Below are 21,290 nucleotides of genomic sequence, written 5' to 3' on the forward strand. Positions count from 1 at the left end.
CAATCTGAGTTGAATGGCGCCATCTAGTGATGTGGTTGAACGCCAAAAAAGTTGTTATGAATTTAAAATACGCCACCTCTACGGGTACAAACTTTATTACAATCATTTCTCCCACCCAAAAAAAGGTACTGACAACATGTGAAACATCATTTTACGGTTGTGGCTCACACGTGTGTGGGGGGGTCCGTGTAGTCTTGACACGAAACTCGTGAGATTTGATTATTGAACAGCTGCAAAAAATAAAGAGATAGCTTAAAGGCGAACACAATGGGAAGCTATGCAAAATTAACAGTAATTTTCTTTAACACAGAAACGAGTGCTCCTGTTTAGATAAAAAAGAATTTTATCCAAACATCAACCCTCAAAGAATATAATGGACGCCGCCATTTTTCTCGTACCACTACTGGCGATGACTGGTTTCACGTTCCCGGCGTTCGAGCGGCCAACCCACGAAAAACAAACCGAGCTGTTCTCAAACATACGAGAACAAGCCGCCCGAACACAGCCGAGGCTGAAGTTCTAGTTGTAAAGTGCATCATGTAATGCAATACTTTGATCTGTTCTATTTATGTAGTTTATTAGGCTTTAATTGTGAGGATGGGATAGTGACGTACGTAGCTAGGATTTTGCAAGGGAGGGGGGCACAAGCCAGGGGGCACCAACATCTTTGTTAAGGGGGGGGGGCACCAGCTTTCGGTGATGTGTTTTTTTTTGGGGGGGGCAAGCTTTTGTTAGCCTTGTTCAATACCCATTCATTATTGCAAAGTTTAATTTGTCTCTTATTTAGTGGGGGGGGCTCGGGGAGCATCTGGGGACACTGGGAATTTGTAGGGCCCCTGTGGCCACGCCCCTAGGTGGGAAGGGGGCGGGCCGCGGAGCATCGCAGCGTGGAAAATGATAGTCAGCTATATAATCCTCAAGAAAGGGGGTGGCCGACAGTGAAGTGAATTAAAAGAGGTAGCAAAAGGTTTTTAACATGATCCAACCGCCTAAATGACCCCTCGTTGGGCCCAGTGACCTCTGGATATAATTCTCCAGGCAATCAGTCAGACCAATCAGACCTGCTCAGTCGAATTGAAGACACCACTTTTACCGACGGTGGAGGTAACATTTACACAGCAAGGTCCACATTTAATTAAATTCTTGTTCGCAATGACAACCTGGTTAACAAAAGGGGCATTTTGTAAAACCAATACTCGTCTTCCTGATGATCCAAAATTTAGAGGTACGTATCTTTGAAATTTCCACATTATCCAATTGAGAAACAACACACAGTTCAGAGTTTGTTGCGCAGGACGTTCTATACGAGGCCGGTACCCTGGAATTCAGTCAAGGCTCTTCAAAGCCCGCTAAGTTATGAATTTTGCAGATAAATTCTATATTAATTCTAAATTCTTGTGTATTGTATCCGTACCACTTGAGGTCAGTAAATGCTTCAAAGTCTACATCGTACTACAACATCCAATGCTCCCAATTTACTCAGCTCACTGGGCAATACCGGAAGCTCCCACTATCTTTCCATGTATTTACTTTCAGGATTTCTAAATCCCCTATCGCTAACATCGTGCCAATCTATGCAAAGGAAGCGTGCATCCGACATCCTTCATATACAACATGAAATTTCATGACTAATCCAGTAAAACACTGAGACGTGATCTCTAACACAACTACAGGCCTCTATGCTACGTACTTAATGCCATAATAGGTTACACAAATTACAACACATTAACCCTAACACTCCTCAGTCCTCCAACAGGTGAAGGATTGAGGAGGTTTAGGGTTAATTAAAATCACTTACAAGACCATCACTACTTAATACTGCAACACGCTGCTTAAAAAGAGCTGTACACACAGAGGTTTCAAAATCCTATAGAATTACTCCTGTTCACTGGGCTATGAGATACATTTTTTCAGTAGCTCGAGATCAGCGCATGCGCAATCTGCTCTCCGCCCTCACAGTACTAGGTACCCTTTATACTCCTGGGTTTGGAGAGGCGACAATGGCCAAAAATACCAACGCGCGTGCCATGGCACGCGATTTTGATGTCAAAACCATCGGACAATTGCATCTAAAGCACAAGTTGGATTACCATTATTATACAAGCAAAAATACCACTACAAAATTTATACAACAGCAAGGACGGACCCAGAACCAACTTTCCAAGGCTGGGGGCAAACTCGCTTTCGGGGAGACTCAGTAAACAATTTGACTTTTAGTTTCTACTTTTTGATAGCCTCTATGAAGGGTGAGGCTATATCTTGGGGCTGACGAAAAGAAATGAAATAGACCAAAAACAAACAAAACCAAAAACACAAACCAAACAAAACTGAACCCAACCGAATCAAACCCAACCGAACCAAACCAAACCAAAAAAAAACCAAAAAAAAAAAAAACATGGCTCTTCGTTGGGGGCCATGACCCTAAATCCCTCCAGTCCGCCCTCGTATACTGAGAATTGCCAATGCCACAATGCATCAACTTATCATGAGTTCCTATTCATGCATTTAAACGGGAATGAAAACTTCCCAAAACAAATACATACATCATAGACGGAATCATCCAAATGGATCAATAAATTGATGGCATGCATTCCTTATGCCTACAAATTCACATCACGTGAAGATTTTTCGCGCTCAAAGTTTCATCATTTCTCATTTGTTCACATTTCACAAAGTTCTGAGAAGTTGTAAACAACTTAAACACCATTTCCTGGACCATAGACTATTATTATCTTATGATAGGAGCGTTTCATATCGAATGTATTCATGTCCGGTTTCATACCGGCACCTACGTTACTTTCCATTTTAAACACGCACTAAAACAATCCAACTAAAAAAAAAATCAAACGCAGCGAATAATTAGAGGCGCTTCATCCTGAATACAATTTTTGCATTTTCTTGGTTTATACACTTTCTAATCTTTATCATTCCGGCGGATTACGCCGGGCTAAGATTTGAAAAAAAAAAAAACAACAACAAGTGGTCATGTCAATGAGGTATTAGAATAAATCACAAAGCAATTTTCATGGGAAAAAATAGGGCGAGGAAATAAACACAAAAACTAAGCAAGTTCAACAACTCCACGATGCACAGACGACTTGAGCTTGAGACTACGCAGACATTTGCATTCACCCAGCAAAGCTTTGGTACCTACGTTTGATAGGCAACTTTCTAATTCAATAAACCAATCAGAATTAAACCTCCAAATTGCGTCTATAGTTCCACCCTCGTCCAAATGAGCCAGAAAGTACTCGTAAAATGCTACTTTCCGAATTCGAGTTGGAATGCCATTCAACCACCTGTTGTTTGGCAGAATGATTTGTTAATTATAAAAGACCAAATATAACATCCACTTGAAATTTAATCTCATAATTTTCCCACAATAAAGTTAAAAGTAAAAAATATTTGTGACTGCTCTGATGCCGACCCTAGCTTCACCGACAATTCTAATACCAAACATGAAATGAAAGACTTTGTTCTTTAATGATGTCATCAATTGATATTTTCAAAGCATTTTGTAAGGTCAGCTCAATTGGTGTGAATTTGAAATTAACAAAAGTACCAACACTTTCGCAAGCCCATGGGAGGGTCCCGGAAACACGCCTAATTGTCAATTTTCTGGTTCTATCTATAAACCTTCACGATGAAACCACCCCAAGTAACTTGGAACTTTCCAGTCCTCCAAGTAACCTTGTCCTCAAGGCAACCTTTGAGGAAAAAGTACGGTGTGGTGAATTCCCGGTAGATCCAAGCGAGTACAAACTCCAACTTCGAGACACTGAATGGTTCCGTCTAAAAATGAACAAATAAGCCATAGAAAAATCTTCTGCCGTGATCAAAATTGCAGGCCTACTGGTAGAATTTCTTTTTAAACAGGGCACAATATGAAAATGTACAAGGATCTGTTTTCTTATGTTTTCTTTTATTTGCAATTGAAGTCCACGTGAAGAATACACAACACCAGCTAACAATCTTGAAATGTAGACTATTTAGCCAAAACAACCCTTTTTCAGTGTCCTAATACAAAATTTGCCAACTTTCCGTATAACAGTTGAAACTATTTTTTTCAGTTTCTTACCTGTAACATATAGAGTTGTATACAATCCAACAGGAACCACTGAAGAATATGCAGCACAATAAATAGCAAAGGGTTCCAATCGAACAAATAACGGACGGCCCAGGCACAGCATAAGCCGCACACTAACATCTCAGAAATCGGCTCTAGTATAATGGTAGACGGAATAGTAGAGCGTCGCACAGTTGTCCATCTTGTCAAAGTAAACAAGAGAATGACATCAATGATGGGCATACCACGCCTGATTCAAACCACTTGAAATTCAAACGGTGTGAAATGAAAGCTGCATCTATAAAGCTGCTAGTTTGACCTAATGCAATGCAAACCTGTTTTAAAGGTCATTAATTAAAATAATTTCTCAACACCTGAAAATCGAGAAAACATAATAGTTCAAAACATATGGTGCTGATAAGAAGAGTATCCATTTTTGTTCACCCTGGAAGACTGCAATTAAAAATACATGTGTAATTACAAATGATGCCACAATTATATGTGATCCTTACCTGACCATCCTTTTGTCAAAAGCTCTTGTATCCCAATCGCCTGGATTCTGCATGGCTGGCAAGGTGCTGAGTCTGATCTTAAAACCGCTGGGGGAACAGAACACTTGGTGGAATAAAAGGCAGCTTAGTCATCAAAAATATGCTACTGCAGATTAATATTTGCAAACTAGTTACACGACTTTTCTGTGTCTGAATTCTTGTCCTGAAAAAGAAACGCGAAAGACAACGAACGATGAGGTGATTTGTATGTTACCTTTTAACTGTAGCGCGTCCCATGTAGCAATCCTCTGAAATGTACTTTGCCAATTCTTCGAAGCCGCCAGCCGCACTAATGACGCTACGCCTGACAAGGTTGAACATACCCGTAACGCAAGTGATCCCAAGCATGTTCATGCTTAGATACAAGCGAGCATGTGAACCACCAAAATATGCCTGGCAACCAAAGAGAGAGATGGTATTAAGTAATGGATAAAATCAATGCGGTTTCCGGTTGTCTTCATTAAGAGATTTTCAGCGGCAACATGAAGTGGAAAAAACAAACCTTGTCCAGCGTGCCACCAAAACCTTCTCTATTACAGCAAAAGGGAAGGCCATGAACAAAGCCGACATCAGGTTTCATCTCATGAACCATCTGCGTCAACGTGTTTGGGTAGTCTGAGAAAAAAAGGACAAAGGAGGAACTAACGTACCTCAATTTCGAACCATCTACGAAATGACTTGTCCCCAGAAGAGCCGGCGCAGAATCCGCCCATCTCTGGAAGTTCTCCCCAAATATCGAACATACCATTCGTGAGCAGCGCCCATTGCCCGAAACAGGTGTACCAAAAATGTATACTTTTCACTACCCTGCTCAATGCAAGTGTCGGTTTGCACGTGCGTAGCCCCGAACTTCAAATGACCGTAACAACAAAACTTTATTATTTGGGAGTAAGTTCAGACTTCACCTTGTAATGAAAAAGAGTGTCTTAGCATGCATCTAAAGTTTAAATAAAGTAGAACCAAGCGTGGCACAGCCAAGCTCTTGGGGCGGAATCCGCCTCTGGCTGTGAGATGGGCCAAAAAAAATGAGAGTTCGCATCCGAAGCCAGCCTCCATTTTGATTATTGCAAAAGTTGCCATCAGTGGAGCAAGGAGTTTTGAGAACTTTTAATTATCCATTCTCCTCTCCTATGCGTCAGACCCTCTTACTTTCAAGCTTTGAGTTTTAAAATAAGACTAAGGGAAATATAATACTTTTGAAGAATGCCACTTCATGATGACCGTTACACAATATGATACTGGTTTTCAAAGAAATCAAGTGAGCCGACCAAAACCGATGGATTAGTTGCACAAAGGTAAAGGTGGTAAGGGTCAGATGAATTTCGAAATGTCACTATAGCCGTACATCATGTACTTACGCATTTTTATGCCGCTGTCACTGATCAGAATGAGGTCGTAACGCGATACCATGTATCCCGGCATCATGTTGTTCACTTTAGGATTCCGTATTTTTCCCCAGTCACTCATGCCGCCTGCAAGCACAGAAAATTATCAAAATTTTTGACAGCCCGCTTGACGCTTATATACCAAGGCCGTGAATCAATTGATAACCGACAAGGCGGAGACAGCTGGACTAAGTTCACGAAAAGCAACCTTTGCTGTAGTTAAAGTGTTGTTATGAAAGGCTCTTCCCCCGTCAACTCACCAACGAAAAGTTTGGCATCAACGTGTGGATACCTTTTCATGAGCGATTCTACCACTTTTCGCGCCGGGTCCTTTGGCGTGTGCACACCAAATAAAAGCTCGAACTGTAAGAAAACGGTAAAAATACATAAAAGGATCAGACCAAATCGAAAGGGAAGCACAAGCCCGTTAGTATCACCTTTGTTACTTAGTGAGAACGGGCGTCACCATATTCACCGATACCCCATACACAGATATCAGAATTCTTCTGATATCTATGACCCAATGTTACGTGGGGACGCGCATTGCTACTACCTTCGTTAGCTCGTCGCCCAGCGCCCGAGCAATTAATACGCTGGGAAGGGCTGATGGCTTTGCACTGTGATTGGCTTCTTTGTGCATGACCTCTGACCTCGAGGTTATCACTTCCTGTTAGCCAAGCGTTATTGTAAGTTTTGTTTAGCCAATGGCAATGCTTAGGTACAGACCATAGTGTCAGCTTCCATGATACAAACATAGCCTTGGAACAATCACCGTAATTTATCTTCTTACTAAGTATCACTGATCACGCGTTTGTTGGCAATATATTTTAAACAATTCAATTGGTTACCTTTTTCAATTCTGGATGAGCTAATAAAGTAGAGTGAAAACATTTTGAGCAATTAGAAAGAAAAAGGAAAAAAATCTGAAATTGATAACAGCCACATTGACCAAGCTCGTGCACCTGGCAAAAATTTACCCACATTGCTCCTTGCGTCGTTAGCTGTGACCCCGCGAGACGTATTTCCTTCGCTAAAATCTGTGCAAGGCTATCAGGTTGTACTTCACCAAATACGCGCCAAGAGAAAAACCAGTGCAAAATCAGACCGAAAAAGTGCCGCTTGTCGACTCTCAAGAAAAGGTTGGCCTCCTTTTTTTTCACTGGAAATTCAAAATTATAGCCAGAAGATCACATTTCGTTTCAATATCTTGGTGGTAAGCCGCGAAAAGGTTTTTATTCCCCCTTCCCCGAAGATACCCCCCAAATAGTTGTAAAACTATGTGCTCAGCTGTGAATGTAGCCGCCCGCCTCTATCCAAAATAGGCCCGCTACTTGGGGCTTTTTGTGAAAGAAATACCCCGAACTGGAAACTCTCAGTCCCAAAATAGGGATTTATGGAAACATTCCTACGACCCCTCCTGATTATGGCATGCCTTACTGTAAAAACCCTGTGGGATCATAAAATATTAATGAGCTATCGCGCAGAAATACAACGATTTGCATGATTTGGTGGAATGCACCCATCAGCCCTTCCCATCGCCCGAACAGGGCGTGGGGCACGTTTGTTCATGACGCGTGCGCGTGCGCAAGATTTGCAATAGACAACGGGTTAGCAACAGGCGATGTCTGATTTGTGCACTTTGATTGTAAAGATTGGTGTCATCTTTGTTAATGGATTTTCAGGAAACGGAATGAAATTTTTCGTGACAAATCCAAAAAATTAAATTAATTGTTTTATTTTTCAGTAGCATCGATTTTGTGCCCTGCCTCAAAAAGTAATGAAAACCGTGGTTTTATAATTATTTTTCAACCTGAAAAATTGAATGTTGCCAAATTTGATCAATATCTATTAAAACTGAGTTTTCCTGGTTATAAAAACTAGGTTCATATAAACTAAAAGACTGTCATAATCGATTGCACTCAAAAACTGGGAATCCGACAGATAAAATTTTCTGTAAAATAAATTCAAATTTGAACCACATTTTCGCGTGAAATCGTGTGAATCCAGACATTTTGTAACTGAAAAATACGTCAACCTATCTCATCTAAATAAATTATGTCCTAATAAAACTTACTTCTTAGAGTCAGAAATTATTGTTCTGTCAAACTTTTGACAAAAAAGAGGATACCCTTGCACCATACTCTCGTAAGGGCAGACTTTTTGAGTTTTTGATTCTTGCAGCGGCGAGTCACGGGTCAAGTGCAGTCGTGTATACGTGTTTACATGTACGAGTGACATGTACACGTTCATGCACATGTGCTGGGGCGGACGCGACGACTTTGACGTCTAGGTACCGTCACTAATTTAACGATTCTACCCTATGAATGTTATCAGTCCCGTACGAAATCGGTACATTCTAACCGAAAATCATCATCCTTGTGATGGACATATACCATTTCGGTAACAAAACCGGATCCAAAATGGCTCTTTATTGTCTCACACCGCTGGATCAATACGATTTTGGGGTGATTCAAAATGATCTGATCAAAATAAATGCCTGAAATCAATACATTGAGGGTGAATCTTTAATTTGGTACTAGAGTTTTGTCTCAGAAAACATATTTTTTATTACAAACTAATTGACGAAATTAGTGCAAAATTTTGTAATTTCGATTTTTTTCGTTGTTGGAAAGGGTCCGTAAAATCCACTTTTTTTAATACTATTCTGGGACTTACCGTTACTAATAGAGGAAAATTTTGTGTTGTTCGTGGTGTACTGTTTATATCCTCCTGAATTTTCTTTACGCTTCTACACTGGTATTTTATGAGGTCAGTCGTTCAAAAATTTCGCACTATAACGTTGTTTGCTACCACGAAAACCATTGTCTGCGTGAAAATGAAATGCACGTGCGCTTGTAATAAACGTTGTCTCTATGGAGCGTGAACGCGCAGTACGTGCGGGCGACGAGCGAACTACCTCCGATCGCCATTGTTGAGTGAGGGAGTGCGTCACGGGGTGCATTCAAATCATCTTATGAATACCACTAAAAATAAATGTAAAAAGAGTTTTACCGACGTGCCCGATCACCCTTGTGATGACAAGCTTGACTAAACAATACCTACTTTTGGATAATCCAATGTGAAGAAGGTTTCCAAGTTTCCTTCTAAGTTTTCTTCGATGCCGACAAGTGGTTTGAGAATTGATACGCCGGGTAAGGTCCCATTAAGACCGTAGACTGGACGTTTGTGCAAAGTGAGCTTTCTATATTAAATTAAACATAATGCAAAAAGAGAACTGTCACAAAAATGAAATACTGTGCGCTGATTTAATGTATTGAAAATGCTACTGGATATCAGTGCATCAATGTCGTTCTGCATTATTGCTAAATAGCTTCAAATATTTACAGACATTGCATGTCAATTAAATATATTGAATTGATGCGAAACTGAAACATTAAACCAGTGATTCATGCTAGGCTTTTAACATCATTTGCAGTGTATCCAATACTTTTCCCAACTCCATGTCAGGTTAGAACTATAATCACAGAAACCCTATCAGCCCTCAAGGGCGACGCGTCCCAGACTAAAACGCTGGAAAGTAATACAAGTAGGCCAAGACATGGCCCCAAACTACGCTGGTATAAACTTAAAAGGTTTTCCTTCTCTACTAAGTGCACTGATTATATCTCAGTTTGGCTGTTCTTCTAAAATAAGCTGAAGTCAATCACTGATGCAATAATAACGTCACCTGACCTTCTGCAGACGCTCACTTTCGACTTCGATTTAAAAGAATCAACGATTGACAATCCACTTGATAGAGGAATATGTTATTTATTTACTTATGTGTTTAATAACCAACCGCGGTTGCCCCCAATTACAGAAATTTTTAATAATATATATAAATTCCAACAAAAATTACATCAAATTACATAAAACAAACCAAAATACAACCACACATGTAAAACATAAAAAAGTAGACAATATACCACGCATATTCCCTAAAGCAACACACAGAAAAACGGGGAGAGGGGCGGATGGAATGTTGGGGGAAGGGAGGAACACACGAACACCCAAACACAACATTTTTGCAGGTTCAGGCTCAATTTCCAAGTTTAATCATCCTGTAGAGACAGACAATCAGAATCATTGTTAACCTGACAGAAAAGCTTCAAATCTTCAGCGAAAAGTAACGATCTGCTTGTAAAACATGGTGGTAAATCCTTTATGTACAATGTGAAGAGCTCGGGACCGAGTTATGAGCCATGCAGCACACCTTGTGGCACCGGATACCAGTTGGAAGAATCACCTCAACAACAACCCTGTGTTTCCGGTGTTTAAATAACTACGTAACTGTGAATGAACCTGGTATGAAGCTAATTAATGAAGTGAAAGATGATGATCGATTCTATGAAAAGCTTTGGAAAAGTCCAGCTGTCCCCCACCCCCGACTCAATAGCAGAATAGGCTTCCGTAATAATACGGAGAGATTTGGGGTACAATCTCTCCCAGGAACAAATACATGCTGGTGTTCAGAAATGGCAGGCGGCACATCGGATACAAGCTGGGCACACAAGATTCTTCCAACACCTTTGAAATCAGTGGTAACAGACGAACAGGTGTATAATTCACCACATTCTGCTTCTTACCAGATTTGTGTATAACAACAATCTTGGCAAGTTTCCAGCATGACAGCAAATGTCCTTCCCACAGGAATCTCTTAAAAAGATAAGATAATGGGCTACAAAGCCCAGTAGCATCAGATTTCAAAAAAGAGGCTGAAATGTCAGGGCCACAAGCTTTGGAACTATCAATATTATTGAGTTCACCCTCAACGACAGTGCTGCTAATGATGACAGGTGGCATAAAATTCAAACTAGTCGGTTTGAATATCTGGTAGGATATCATCCAAAGGTGTTAGGCACATACTTTACAAATGCTCCATCAAAGTGCTGCTTTACTGGCTGAATGATCTGCCCGTAAAATATTCTTTCCTCCTTGAAGTCCTCACGTAATGTTTCCAAGTATTCTCCATACTTCTTTCTTGCCAACTACTTGAAGAAGGACCGTGCTAGTTTGAAGACATGAAAACCTCAGGGGTACGATTAACACGCTTCTTCTTGAAAGATTTTTCCTTGAATTTTAGAGCTTCACCTCACCATCAAACCAAGGAGGAGTTGAGCGACGAAGTCGTACTCTCGGCACAACATCTGTGATAGTTCCACCAATAAAATCATAAACAGGGAAGCTGCTTCTTCACAGTTTGAAGTTGCTTCAAATAAGCACCATGTGATGTACCGTAAGGTCATCTTAAGATCACATGCATCTGCTTTTTGTTCTTTTTGACTCGACATGTTGAAGTAACGGTGGAATATAAAGAGCAACGCTGACACCACTATGATCGGGTGAGAATATGTTGTCTCCAATATCACAGGTTGCTTTTAAGGATCGATACACAAAGCAAGATCAAGAAGATGTTATCACCTCTTGTTGGGTTAAGTTAAGTTAAATTGTGGGCACTCATCAAAGCATCTAAAACATTTCAACGGCAAAATTACTGGGCTCTGGTAATCCCGAGATTGCATTCCATTTAGGTAAGTTAAAATTACCCACAAGACGGATGCTGCTGCTTTAAAGAGAGGCACTAGTGAAACAATCACAGAAAGTACGGTAATTACCGAGGGGATGCATGCGACTTAGAGATTCGCAATGAAAGTTGTCCAGTTTGTTCTTGACACTCCTAACATTCTGATGGTAGATATATAAGGTTGTTTCCCTCCCTTGATGAGAGTCACTGGTTGTGCGATGTAGCCAGTGAATTTCCAGAAGTTTCTGGACCAGGGTAAGATTCTACCTCTCCAGACAAAATGTTAAATGTGGAACCTGAGTTGGCATAATATCCAATAGACAACACGTATGTTTCCTCCCTCCATGTAGTTTTACTTATTGTTCAGGGCCAAACACTGAACGCCAGCACAGCTTTATGATGGAAACGAGATGTCTGATGTAATTCAGTCGTCTAATGCGGCAGTGGCCATTTTCGAGCTGTGAAATCCATTGATTTCCTCTGTACCTGAAAAAAAATCACGAAATTCTTGCTTCCGGACTTTCCCCCAAATTTAAAACCCATGAAGGTGAAGCCAGCGCTGAACTAAAGGGCATCCTGACGCTCATTAGCTTGCCACAATTTTTTAAAAGTCAGATTCAAGAAAGTAAATTTGATTCACGCTGTGATTTTATTCTGTTAAAGCAAGTCACTGCCTAACCGAAGTCGAGATGATAGTCGAAAAGTATAGAACCAGTAGGGTTAAATGGTATCCATAAAAAATTGCTTTATGATATGTCAAGGATCGGTATTGGCTTGTGTGGACACGAAATGATGATGTTGCATAAATTGACTAAATGCCACATTTTTTCGTTTTATCGTTATATCATGATTCATGTCCTTTGTAAATATGTATGTGGGGCATATCTCCAGATGATGCTGTAGGCAGCGCGCATAGTACATTTACATGTACAAATACCTTTTAAGGCAGCCCATTCAGGTTTACTGCACAGCATCCTGTAAATGGAGGCAGTAAAGCATGCTAGGATTCCGATAGACAATTTAAAGTAGATTTCTGCAGCAATCCAAAACTCCCGAAACTGCAGAGCAAAATTCATTGAAGATCTCAGCATATGGGTCACATCATTACCAGAAAAGGGTCTGTCAGGATCAGTAGTCAACATTCAAAGTCCAATCCTCTAATGTCAAATTTTTATGAGAATGAACCCTATGTGATGCACAAAAACAGAGCCTAAAACAAAATGTGCAGCCTGGTATAGCCTAGCCATTCTTCATTCGGCCTGGTTGATGTTAAATTAAGGCAAGACCGTTTGGTCTTGAAGTTCAAGCAGTTCGTTTACGTTTCACATACAGCCCTGAACGTGGGCACAAATCCAGCGACACAAAGTCACGTATTCACGTCTGGCACACGAAACAAATTCAGTATGATTCGATTGCAGTTTGTGTTCATATTCTGGGGTTTATTGTATTTCATTTTCTGGTATGCTATGTACTCTTTACGTATTTGTTCACTTTCAAAAATGTTTTGTACACTAACAAATATTATTTGCACCTAAGTTTTCCGTTGCTATTAGCCTTGATTTATTACTGTTCTTAGTCTCAATAAAACGTGTCGGTTAACATATTACTCTTAACATGTTTGAACATAAATTGGTTCATCTCAGCGTTATTAGTCAGCTAAGGGTCTCCATTTTAATTAAAGGATCCATGAAATGAGGTTTACTTGGAAGCACTTCTTGTGTATCTCTGCACTCTTCTTTGATGTATGAAGACTGTTTGACATCCTTTTTGAGTTGCAAGAGTTACACGATAAAAACATTTAAAATTGACCGAGCATTTGCAACATTGACATTGCCTTCAGTGCAATCACAGGTTTCCTTATGAATGTGCAAATTGCATTAAAACTTTAAAAAATCAAAAATATGGGATAAAATTGCCAAAACATTTCCACCAGTTCGATTGAAATCCTAAGGTGCAATTTCAAGGGTTTTATTAAAATATTTCTATGATGATCCCTCTAAGCGTGCACAACGCAAATACTGTCTGCTTCTTTTTTGAACACCAAACAAATGTATACGAAAGACTCACCTGCGGACACAATGGGCCTGCGGACACAATGGGACGGACATAATGGACCTGAAAAAGTTTGCAGACATAATGGGCCCTGCGAACATAATGGTCCGGAACAGACGTCTAAGAAGGCTTCCACACCCTACAACGGTCGACAAGATACTACTGTGCAGAATCCCAAGAAGAAAAAAAAGGCATTCTTTTAACAGGATAAACTATAGTATCATTCGCCGAGATTCCTTTGGCCACAACTAGCTGTTACAAATAATTATAACATTCCTAAAATACCAAAATACCGTCCAGATCTAGGGTTCAAAGTTCATTATTTTGAGCACATCAATTTATGGGAAGTAAATTGTTAAACTTTAACTACGGACACTGCCAAAATCTCTATTGCACTGTCTGAGAACTCCCACACGGGATGTGTGAGTGCATGTTGACCTGGAGATAAACATCTGGCTTCTCGGGACGAACTATTCTCGACATGGGGGTATGTGTAGAGCATGGGAGTTCACATGCACATGTAACTGCTTGCCGACAAAATGCAGTCCAAACAATACTTAATGCTCACCACATTTGTATGACTCTTTTATTCACACAAAACAACAAAAATATCTACAAATGAACACAATGCTCTATAGAGATAACTCTTTACATTGTAACCTTCGTAAGAAGCAATTCTGATACGACCACAGAGAATAAATTGAATATCAGCACAAACACTCCTTATGTGTCGGTCAGCTCATGAACAAAACTTCCAAATGACATTTGAAAGTTTTCTCCATTTGCCATAGGCAGCACTCGAGTCGATATAAAGAACTAGAACTTCCTCTTCTGTTGTTCCTTTTGAAGCTGAAACTTCTACTTACAGGTCCAACAGTTTTAATTTCCGTTTGCCTCTGAGTGATTTGTATGCGGCTCCATTTAATTCCTACCATTCCACTCGAGCAGCATCTGAAATATGAAATATGAGAAAAAAGATGTATTGTTCATATATATGTTCTTCATATACCGATTATTCAATAATCATCCATGCTATATTACATACAACAAATTCTTCTGAAACTAAAATTGATTTTACTTATACAACTCCCGAGGCGCGTCAAAAGTGGACAACTAAAAACTTCAAATTCCCACTGGCAAAATTACAGTCATGCTCCAAAAGTGGACAACCCCATTTCCTCATTCTCTGCTAGTAGATTTTCGGGTTTTTAGAATTTGCGTCATGCATTTTCAAGAACTCACTTTTCTGCTAGCAAAAAATTAGATTTTACTTTAAGAAGTCTTCGTAGCGTCTCAAAAATGGACGACTAAAAACTTCAAATTTCCGCTAGCAAATTTTATTTGATGCTTCTAAAGAGGACAATCCCACTTTTTGCCTGTAGATTTTTGGTTTTTTGGAAGTTGCACCATTCCTTTAAAAAAACAACCTAAGTTTGTGTGGCAGAAATTTGGATTTTACGACGGCGGAGTGGTCAAATTTTGTGTACAAGTTGAAAATCCCCGAATAGAACCTATTATCCCTACGTTGAAGTGGAACGGTCTCAGGAAGATTGGCATCACCAGACCCCCCAAAAAATAAGGTCGACGAAAGTTGCAAAACGGCTGCCAGAGTGATGGGCTTTCTGTGTCCTTGAGTACCGCAAACGTAGAGCCAGCCCATTTTATTGACCCGCCGTCCATTGACGGGCATCAGGCGTCATTTGGACATTCCCTTGTTGTGTTTGGCTTCATGCAACTTGTATTGCCATTTTTATATAGCTAATTTTGTGAAAAAGATTCGGCCTTTTTCACGTCAAGCATGTGAATTTTATGGGAGTTTAGAGGGGAGTATTATTAATAAGGAAATTATTGAACACATTATGTCCAAGATTGACGAAAATTATTAACTGATTATGGTGGAAGTTACTCGATGTGCTTAAAGTGAACAACCATTTTTTTTATATTCAGATATAAGACTTGTTATACCAATCCACCATCCATGCAGTTTCACGTATCTGATGACTGCTCTGGGCCATCATTTGCAAGTTTTTATTTTTATTGCAATAATATCTCCTCAGGTCACTTTGAATCATTTGTCTTAACATCAATGACACAGGCCTCCAAAATAACTGCCCATTTGCATTTGATGACTTGAACAAAAATTTGAATGATAAATATTAAATTAAATCTTTGATGTCATATCAGTGACCGACTGGTGTACTGGCTGAAAGAATTATTTTCATCGTGGCTATCTTTTTGTGATTGGAATAATTATTATTGTCTGATTACGTGTTTTGGAATTTGTGGGGTGTCAAAATTAATTCAGCAACATTTTAATGTTTACCATTTTTACTTCCTCTATTTTCCCCCTTTTGAACCTCTTGGTTCGCTTGATTAAACAGCACTTAGCTTCTTCTCTTCACATCACTTTTTTCAATTCAAACCTTTTTTCGTTCCACAACAAATTCGATTATACTACTGGACATGGACAAAATGGTTTGTTTACACTGCCTGTGAAAACGAGATTGTACACCGTTGGAAAGATTTACCTCCTTGTAGTCGATGGGTTTTAGATTCCGTTGAGTTGACATTACGCAGTTGTTGCCAGCAAAGGTTAGATATAAGATTAGAATCTTTTGTAATTGAACAAAAATGTTGTTTCAGAGTATTACTTATAAATTAAAAGACTATTTAAAATATTTGATCTGTTTTTTATTTCGGTTTTTACCGACCGACTATCATAAAATTTCAAACGAGTCTGCCTCATTGCACTGTTCTTCATGTATTTTTTGATTTCGGAAGTGATGGGTCAATTTTTGGCTTCTAGGTCAGGTGATTTCTATAAATTGATATACTAGCAAATGTTTTCCAAAGCCCCATTTCCGAGTTGGACTTTTAAAGAAATAACTGAACGAAAAAAATATTACAAATTCTAAAATTGTTGCACGTTATTTTTCCTATCTAAGGGTTCCGGAAGCGCGCCATGGGGTTGCCTTCTTTTTGGAGCATCAAATAAAATTTGCTAGTTGGAATTTTTAAGTTTTTAGTTATCCACTTTTGACGTGCCAAGAGACTTGTTAAAGTAAAATCCCAATTTTTTGCTGGCAAAAAAAATTGAGTTTTTGAAAACGCTTTACGTAAATTCCCAAATCTCGAAAATCTACTGGCAGAAAATCAGAAAATGGCGTTGTCCACTTTTGACGCTCCATTCACAGGCTCCAAAGGCAACCATTATCGGAGCCCCCAATCCATGTACACTTAAATACACAGCTCGCGTCCCCATTAAAATAATGGTATCTTCCGATTCACACAGCTCCCTGTTACACGTACACTCTCGAAGTTTCACGTGATTAATGAAACTTAAGACGTATAATATTTCATAGATGAAACTTCAATAAACACACTAAAAACTTCGTGTCTGCCATCTATAGAACTTCAGCTTAACATTAGTACAAAAATTAGTGGAGAAAAGGCTGTAAATCATGATCTTACCGTGAAAGCAATTCGTTGCTAAGACCACAGCAAGACGACCCCGGTAGCCGTGCATACTACGTGAAATGCCTTGGGTCTCTAAAACAGACTTATTTATTGAATCTCAAATTTGACGGACCTAAGCACTGTCCTTTGTTGCGTTTGAATTGCAGGAAATATTATAAGCTTCCTAACCCTGCTTGAACCTTTATGAAAGAATGTGAAGTTCGTGAGATATGGCGTTGAACACGGTGCCCCACGTTCTCAAAACAGCGAGAAAATCGGGGCGGCGCACACAATAAAAGATTTCAGTGCTTTTCAACCCGATTTTGACGGGCTTGTTTCATGGTCATTAGAACTGGAAAACACATGTTTCTTGGCTGAGATTCTCAATTTTCATATCCCGAATGAACCAAAGTGAGGTATCAAACGGTTCCCAAGATAATGCACAAAATGTTTTTAAAAAGGCGCAATTTTTGTGTTTTGAGTCCGCGGGATCACCACTAAGTTATTGACACAATAAATCGACATGAGAGATCATCATTCACTCCGTTTCCAGTATGGACCGTCAGTTACTGGAGCAACTTTTGCATTACACTTAGGATCTTCCATGGATCAGCCTCTACCCCAATGGGTAATTTTCAGGTTTTTTATTTAGGAATTCAAACACAAATCATCCTAGTAATGTCACTCGTGCTGATCATTAATTTGCCCCAACACCCAGAGTGAAAACTTCCTATAGTTGCAGAAAACCCTCTTCATTCAGAATTCCATTTTTGTCAGCGAATATGCTATAAAATGAGGGAAAATGGTCTTAATTGTACTCCGCCACATAAGTGAAAATTAGCATTTATCCATTAAAACAAAATGGAGTCCAGTATAGGACTATACGTGCTGTACTTTTGTTGGGCCTATTTTTGGTTAAGTGCAAGGGTTGTAGGCTGCGAGTTGTTATCTGAAAAATTGAGTTATTATTATGAGTATTATTATTAAATTTTAATCAGGGCTTGATATTTAATCCCTCGACTTCAATTCTCCAATTGCCATGGTTACTGGAACACGATGCATAAATCATAAAGATCTATGGTAAAATTGTTGCACTCCCTGGCTTCACATTAAATCTATGGCAATATCAACATGTCTACTATTGTCAAATAAACAACACTAAAAATCGTTCAAATACATGTATAAACAATTTGAAATGCGTTTTGGTACAACGTCTATAATAATTTTTTGATCAACTTATTTCGGTACAACATTTGAATCAATTCTATTTCATAAAATTGCTGCACGTTCGACAGCTTTCTTGCCCATGCACACGCTGGGCTTCACTACACATCGTAGACTTCCAAAATAAAAGGTTGGCGCTGCAAGACGTTCGATTTGCAGGTGGCCAAAACCTTCTTGTGAGTATCATTCGCTGTAATTGTTCATCCACGGCCAAGCAAGCACGCATACGCTGTGCGCGCACCTTTTTTCCGCAACCCCTCGCGCCAGCCAATCAGAGCCGATTTATTCTTCGTGGGGCGAAAACGTGGTTTCAGCTTCACCGGGTGGTGTCGACCAATGGCACTAAAATGGCGGCCGTTATCACGGGGTAGAGCAGTGTGATTAAGATTTGGAATGCTTTTCCATAGGCTTGAAGACCTTTCAGAACTCATCAATTTGAACGATGGCAGAAGTACAAAATACTGCAATCAGTTCGACTTACAAGGATAAACGCAACATACGGTACATTCGTCTTGTGGCGACCTAGTTACGGGAAAATAATGTAGATCAGTGCTCGTCGGCAATGGCAGAGTTACGTACGTTAATGATAAAAGCCTGCTGTTTGGTTAATAAAATTTGGAGAAAAAGAAGCGATGGTTATCTTACATTAATAATTGCAAGAAAATGGGCATAATTACCAGACCCTTGCTATCTAAACATCAGGTCTACAGACTGAGCTGTATTATACGTAAAAGTAAAATAAAATAAAAAAAAGAACTTGCAAATTTTAATTGTCTCGACATGTCATGCGGATAAATATTGTGCGCTGTAAAAATTGTCAATAGAATTCAATTTTTTACAATATTCACCACTAACTATTTTCATTTTGAAGAAGCTGAATTTAAACACTAGTTGACGAATAAAACAAAATCCTACTGTAGGTACTTAAACTAAGTCGAAGTGTCCTCTACGTTAGCCCTGAACTCGGCGTAATGTACACGGGTTTACCAACAGAACGACTGATTAAAACGAATACCGGGTGTGTTATTATTTCAGAAAATAGGCTCACGTAGATTCACAAATGACGGAAAATGTGTAACGAACCATTTTCACAGGCTGAAACCTACCGGTATACTAAAAAGACTTCAACTTTCCATAGTTTCACTTCAGTTTTAAATTATCCATTTACAGCAAACGTAAATGAACAAAATTTCTCTTCAGAAGGGAAATTTCACTTGAAGTTATTTCCAAACAAAACTGTGGTAAAATAAATTGCAGGACATGTTTAAAACGTAAAATTGAAGAGCCGCTTTTGGTATAGGGTTATTCAAGCAAATCGTTTGCCAGGTTATACTTACATGTAGATAATTGCCATGAAATGGAATAGGTAAAGACAGACTATCTCCAAACACACGAAGAAACATGCCAGGCCGAAGACACAGCTATACAAGTAATCCATTTTCGAAGCTGGAATAATCCTGTGATTTCCTCAACTTCAATTCACACCATAAAGGCAAAATAATGAACCACTGTGTAACTTGTTTCCTGTCTTAATGAATGTCAGGACAAAAAATCGTGCGACAGTCCGTTGAATCAATGGATATGTGGACCACGACCAGTCAACCTTTTGTGAACGTCTACATCCAATGTCCAATTAGCAACCAGGGTATATCAGTCTCATGTAGAGCGTATATCGCGTCCGAATTATTGGCTGCGGCTTGAAATTACACACGAGTCTATTATAGTGGCCGCGGCCAGTTCCCATAGAGTTGTGGGTAATTTTCGGCGAAGCCAAGTGAATCGGACACGGCCTACGACCTCTCATATTCGCACTGGAGGTCAATACCAGGGTACAAGGTACAAGTACACATTTAGCTTCCATGTGTCACGCGCACAAGGGTATGAGAGAATTTGACCTGACTGCTCAAACATTTCCAACCAATGAGAGGACTGGAAGACATTACGGAATCCCGACGGAAAACAGTCTATGGAAAAAGTCCCCAACGTCTAATGAGCCCACCCTAACAATTAGTGCCTTTATTTTGTGAGAAAATCTATATCAGTGAACCAGTGAATCATAAATTGTCTTTGGATTTCGTGGACTACAGTAGTCAAGAAATCAAAGCGGTCTTGGACTATACAAACTAAAACCGCGGAGCAATGGACCAAAATCGGCCAAGAAAAAGGTGAGAAGCAACGACAAATTTCCCCAAAATGACCGGCCTCGCTCGAGTTGACCATTTTACGCGGTATAAAGGCATCCACATTCGGACCCACTTCCGCAAACTCGACGCGTGATTGATTTTCCCTGCCACCATGACGCGCCCAAACCGGAAATACCTTGCCGAAGTTATGACAATTATGTGGTCGGCAGATACAATGGGAAACAATTTCCAGAAATTTCAAGGCATAAACACAGGCATTTCAACCTTTTGAAATACGAATGTGACCATCCAATGTTGGAGAAAAGAGTTTCAAATCTGGACCCCGATTGGCCAATGACTTATTGGCATTACAGGGGGTCATAGTTCAAGACGTACTGAAGCCGCAGCAGGAATTCCCCAAACATTCTTTGTCTGGTAAGCTCCAAAACCTCTGTCTTACTTGCAAATATATACATACATATTTTTAATTCATTGAACTCGCATACAAACAGAACCTTCAACTGAGTTTGCACGACAGCAAGGGCTGTGATAGTTGCTACAATACGTTATCTATTCACTCGGCCAAGGGCATCGTGTTATCAGACAGTACAAGGGTGACTCACCCATGACTGGAACGGGTTCTGTTCTTTTCAAACTAAAAGAAAACAAGTTATTTACAACTGTATTTAAGCATAAAAAAAACTCTATTTCAAAGATGGATTCGCACCCAGGGGGGACGTAAATTAGTTTTTGAATTTTTTGCCCTGCCCGACATGTATTTTAACACTGTGTACTCAGTGTATGCCCCCGAAGGCTTGTGAAAAAAAACACAAGGGCACTCGGGTGGACTCGAACCGCTGACCTCCTGCTTTGGAGAGGTGCCTGCGTACTAGTAGTAGGAGGTCGTGG

At 39.7% G+C, this 21,290-nt stretch overlaps 1 protein-coding gene across 2 annotated transcripts; it reads right to left on the minus strand.

The window, feature by feature from the left end:
• Positions 1 to 1,107: 1,107 nt before the first annotated feature.
• On the minus strand, positions 1,108 to 19,898 carry LOC110980457 (ceramide glucosyltransferase-B-like). Of its 2 annotated transcripts, none has more exons than XM_022237152.2 (9): positions 19,596 to 19,898; positions 9,066 to 9,204; positions 6,263 to 6,365; positions 5,976 to 6,089; positions 5,120 to 5,232; positions 4,832 to 5,010; positions 4,579 to 4,665; positions 4,079 to 4,268; positions 1,108 to 3,792 (listed from the first exon to the last, which is right to left on the minus strand). In XM_022237152.2, the coding sequence occupies exons 1-9, from the start codon at positions 19,694 to 19,696 to the stop codon at positions 3,625 to 3,627; spliced, it is 1,194 nt and encodes a 397-aa protein (XP_022092844.2). In that variant the 5' UTR covers positions 19,697 to 19,898; the 3' UTR covers positions 1,108 to 3,624. The 2 variants fall into 2 exon arrangements, with proteins under 2 accessions (XP_022092844.2, XP_086989843.1); XM_087133717.1 differs by lacking the exon at positions 19,596 to 19,898 and adding an exon at positions 13,594 to 13,840.
• Between the last annotated feature and the right edge of the window lie 1,392 nt (positions 19,899 to 21,290).

This window comes from Acanthaster planci, linkage group LG02 (assembly GCF_054643075.1).
Source record: "Acanthaster planci isolate LZ-2023a linkage group LG02, COTS_SCS, whole genome shotgun sequence".
In the NCBI taxonomy this organism is placed as follows: domain Eukaryota; kingdom Metazoa; phylum Echinodermata; class Asteroidea; order Valvatida; family Acanthasteridae; genus Acanthaster; species Acanthaster planci.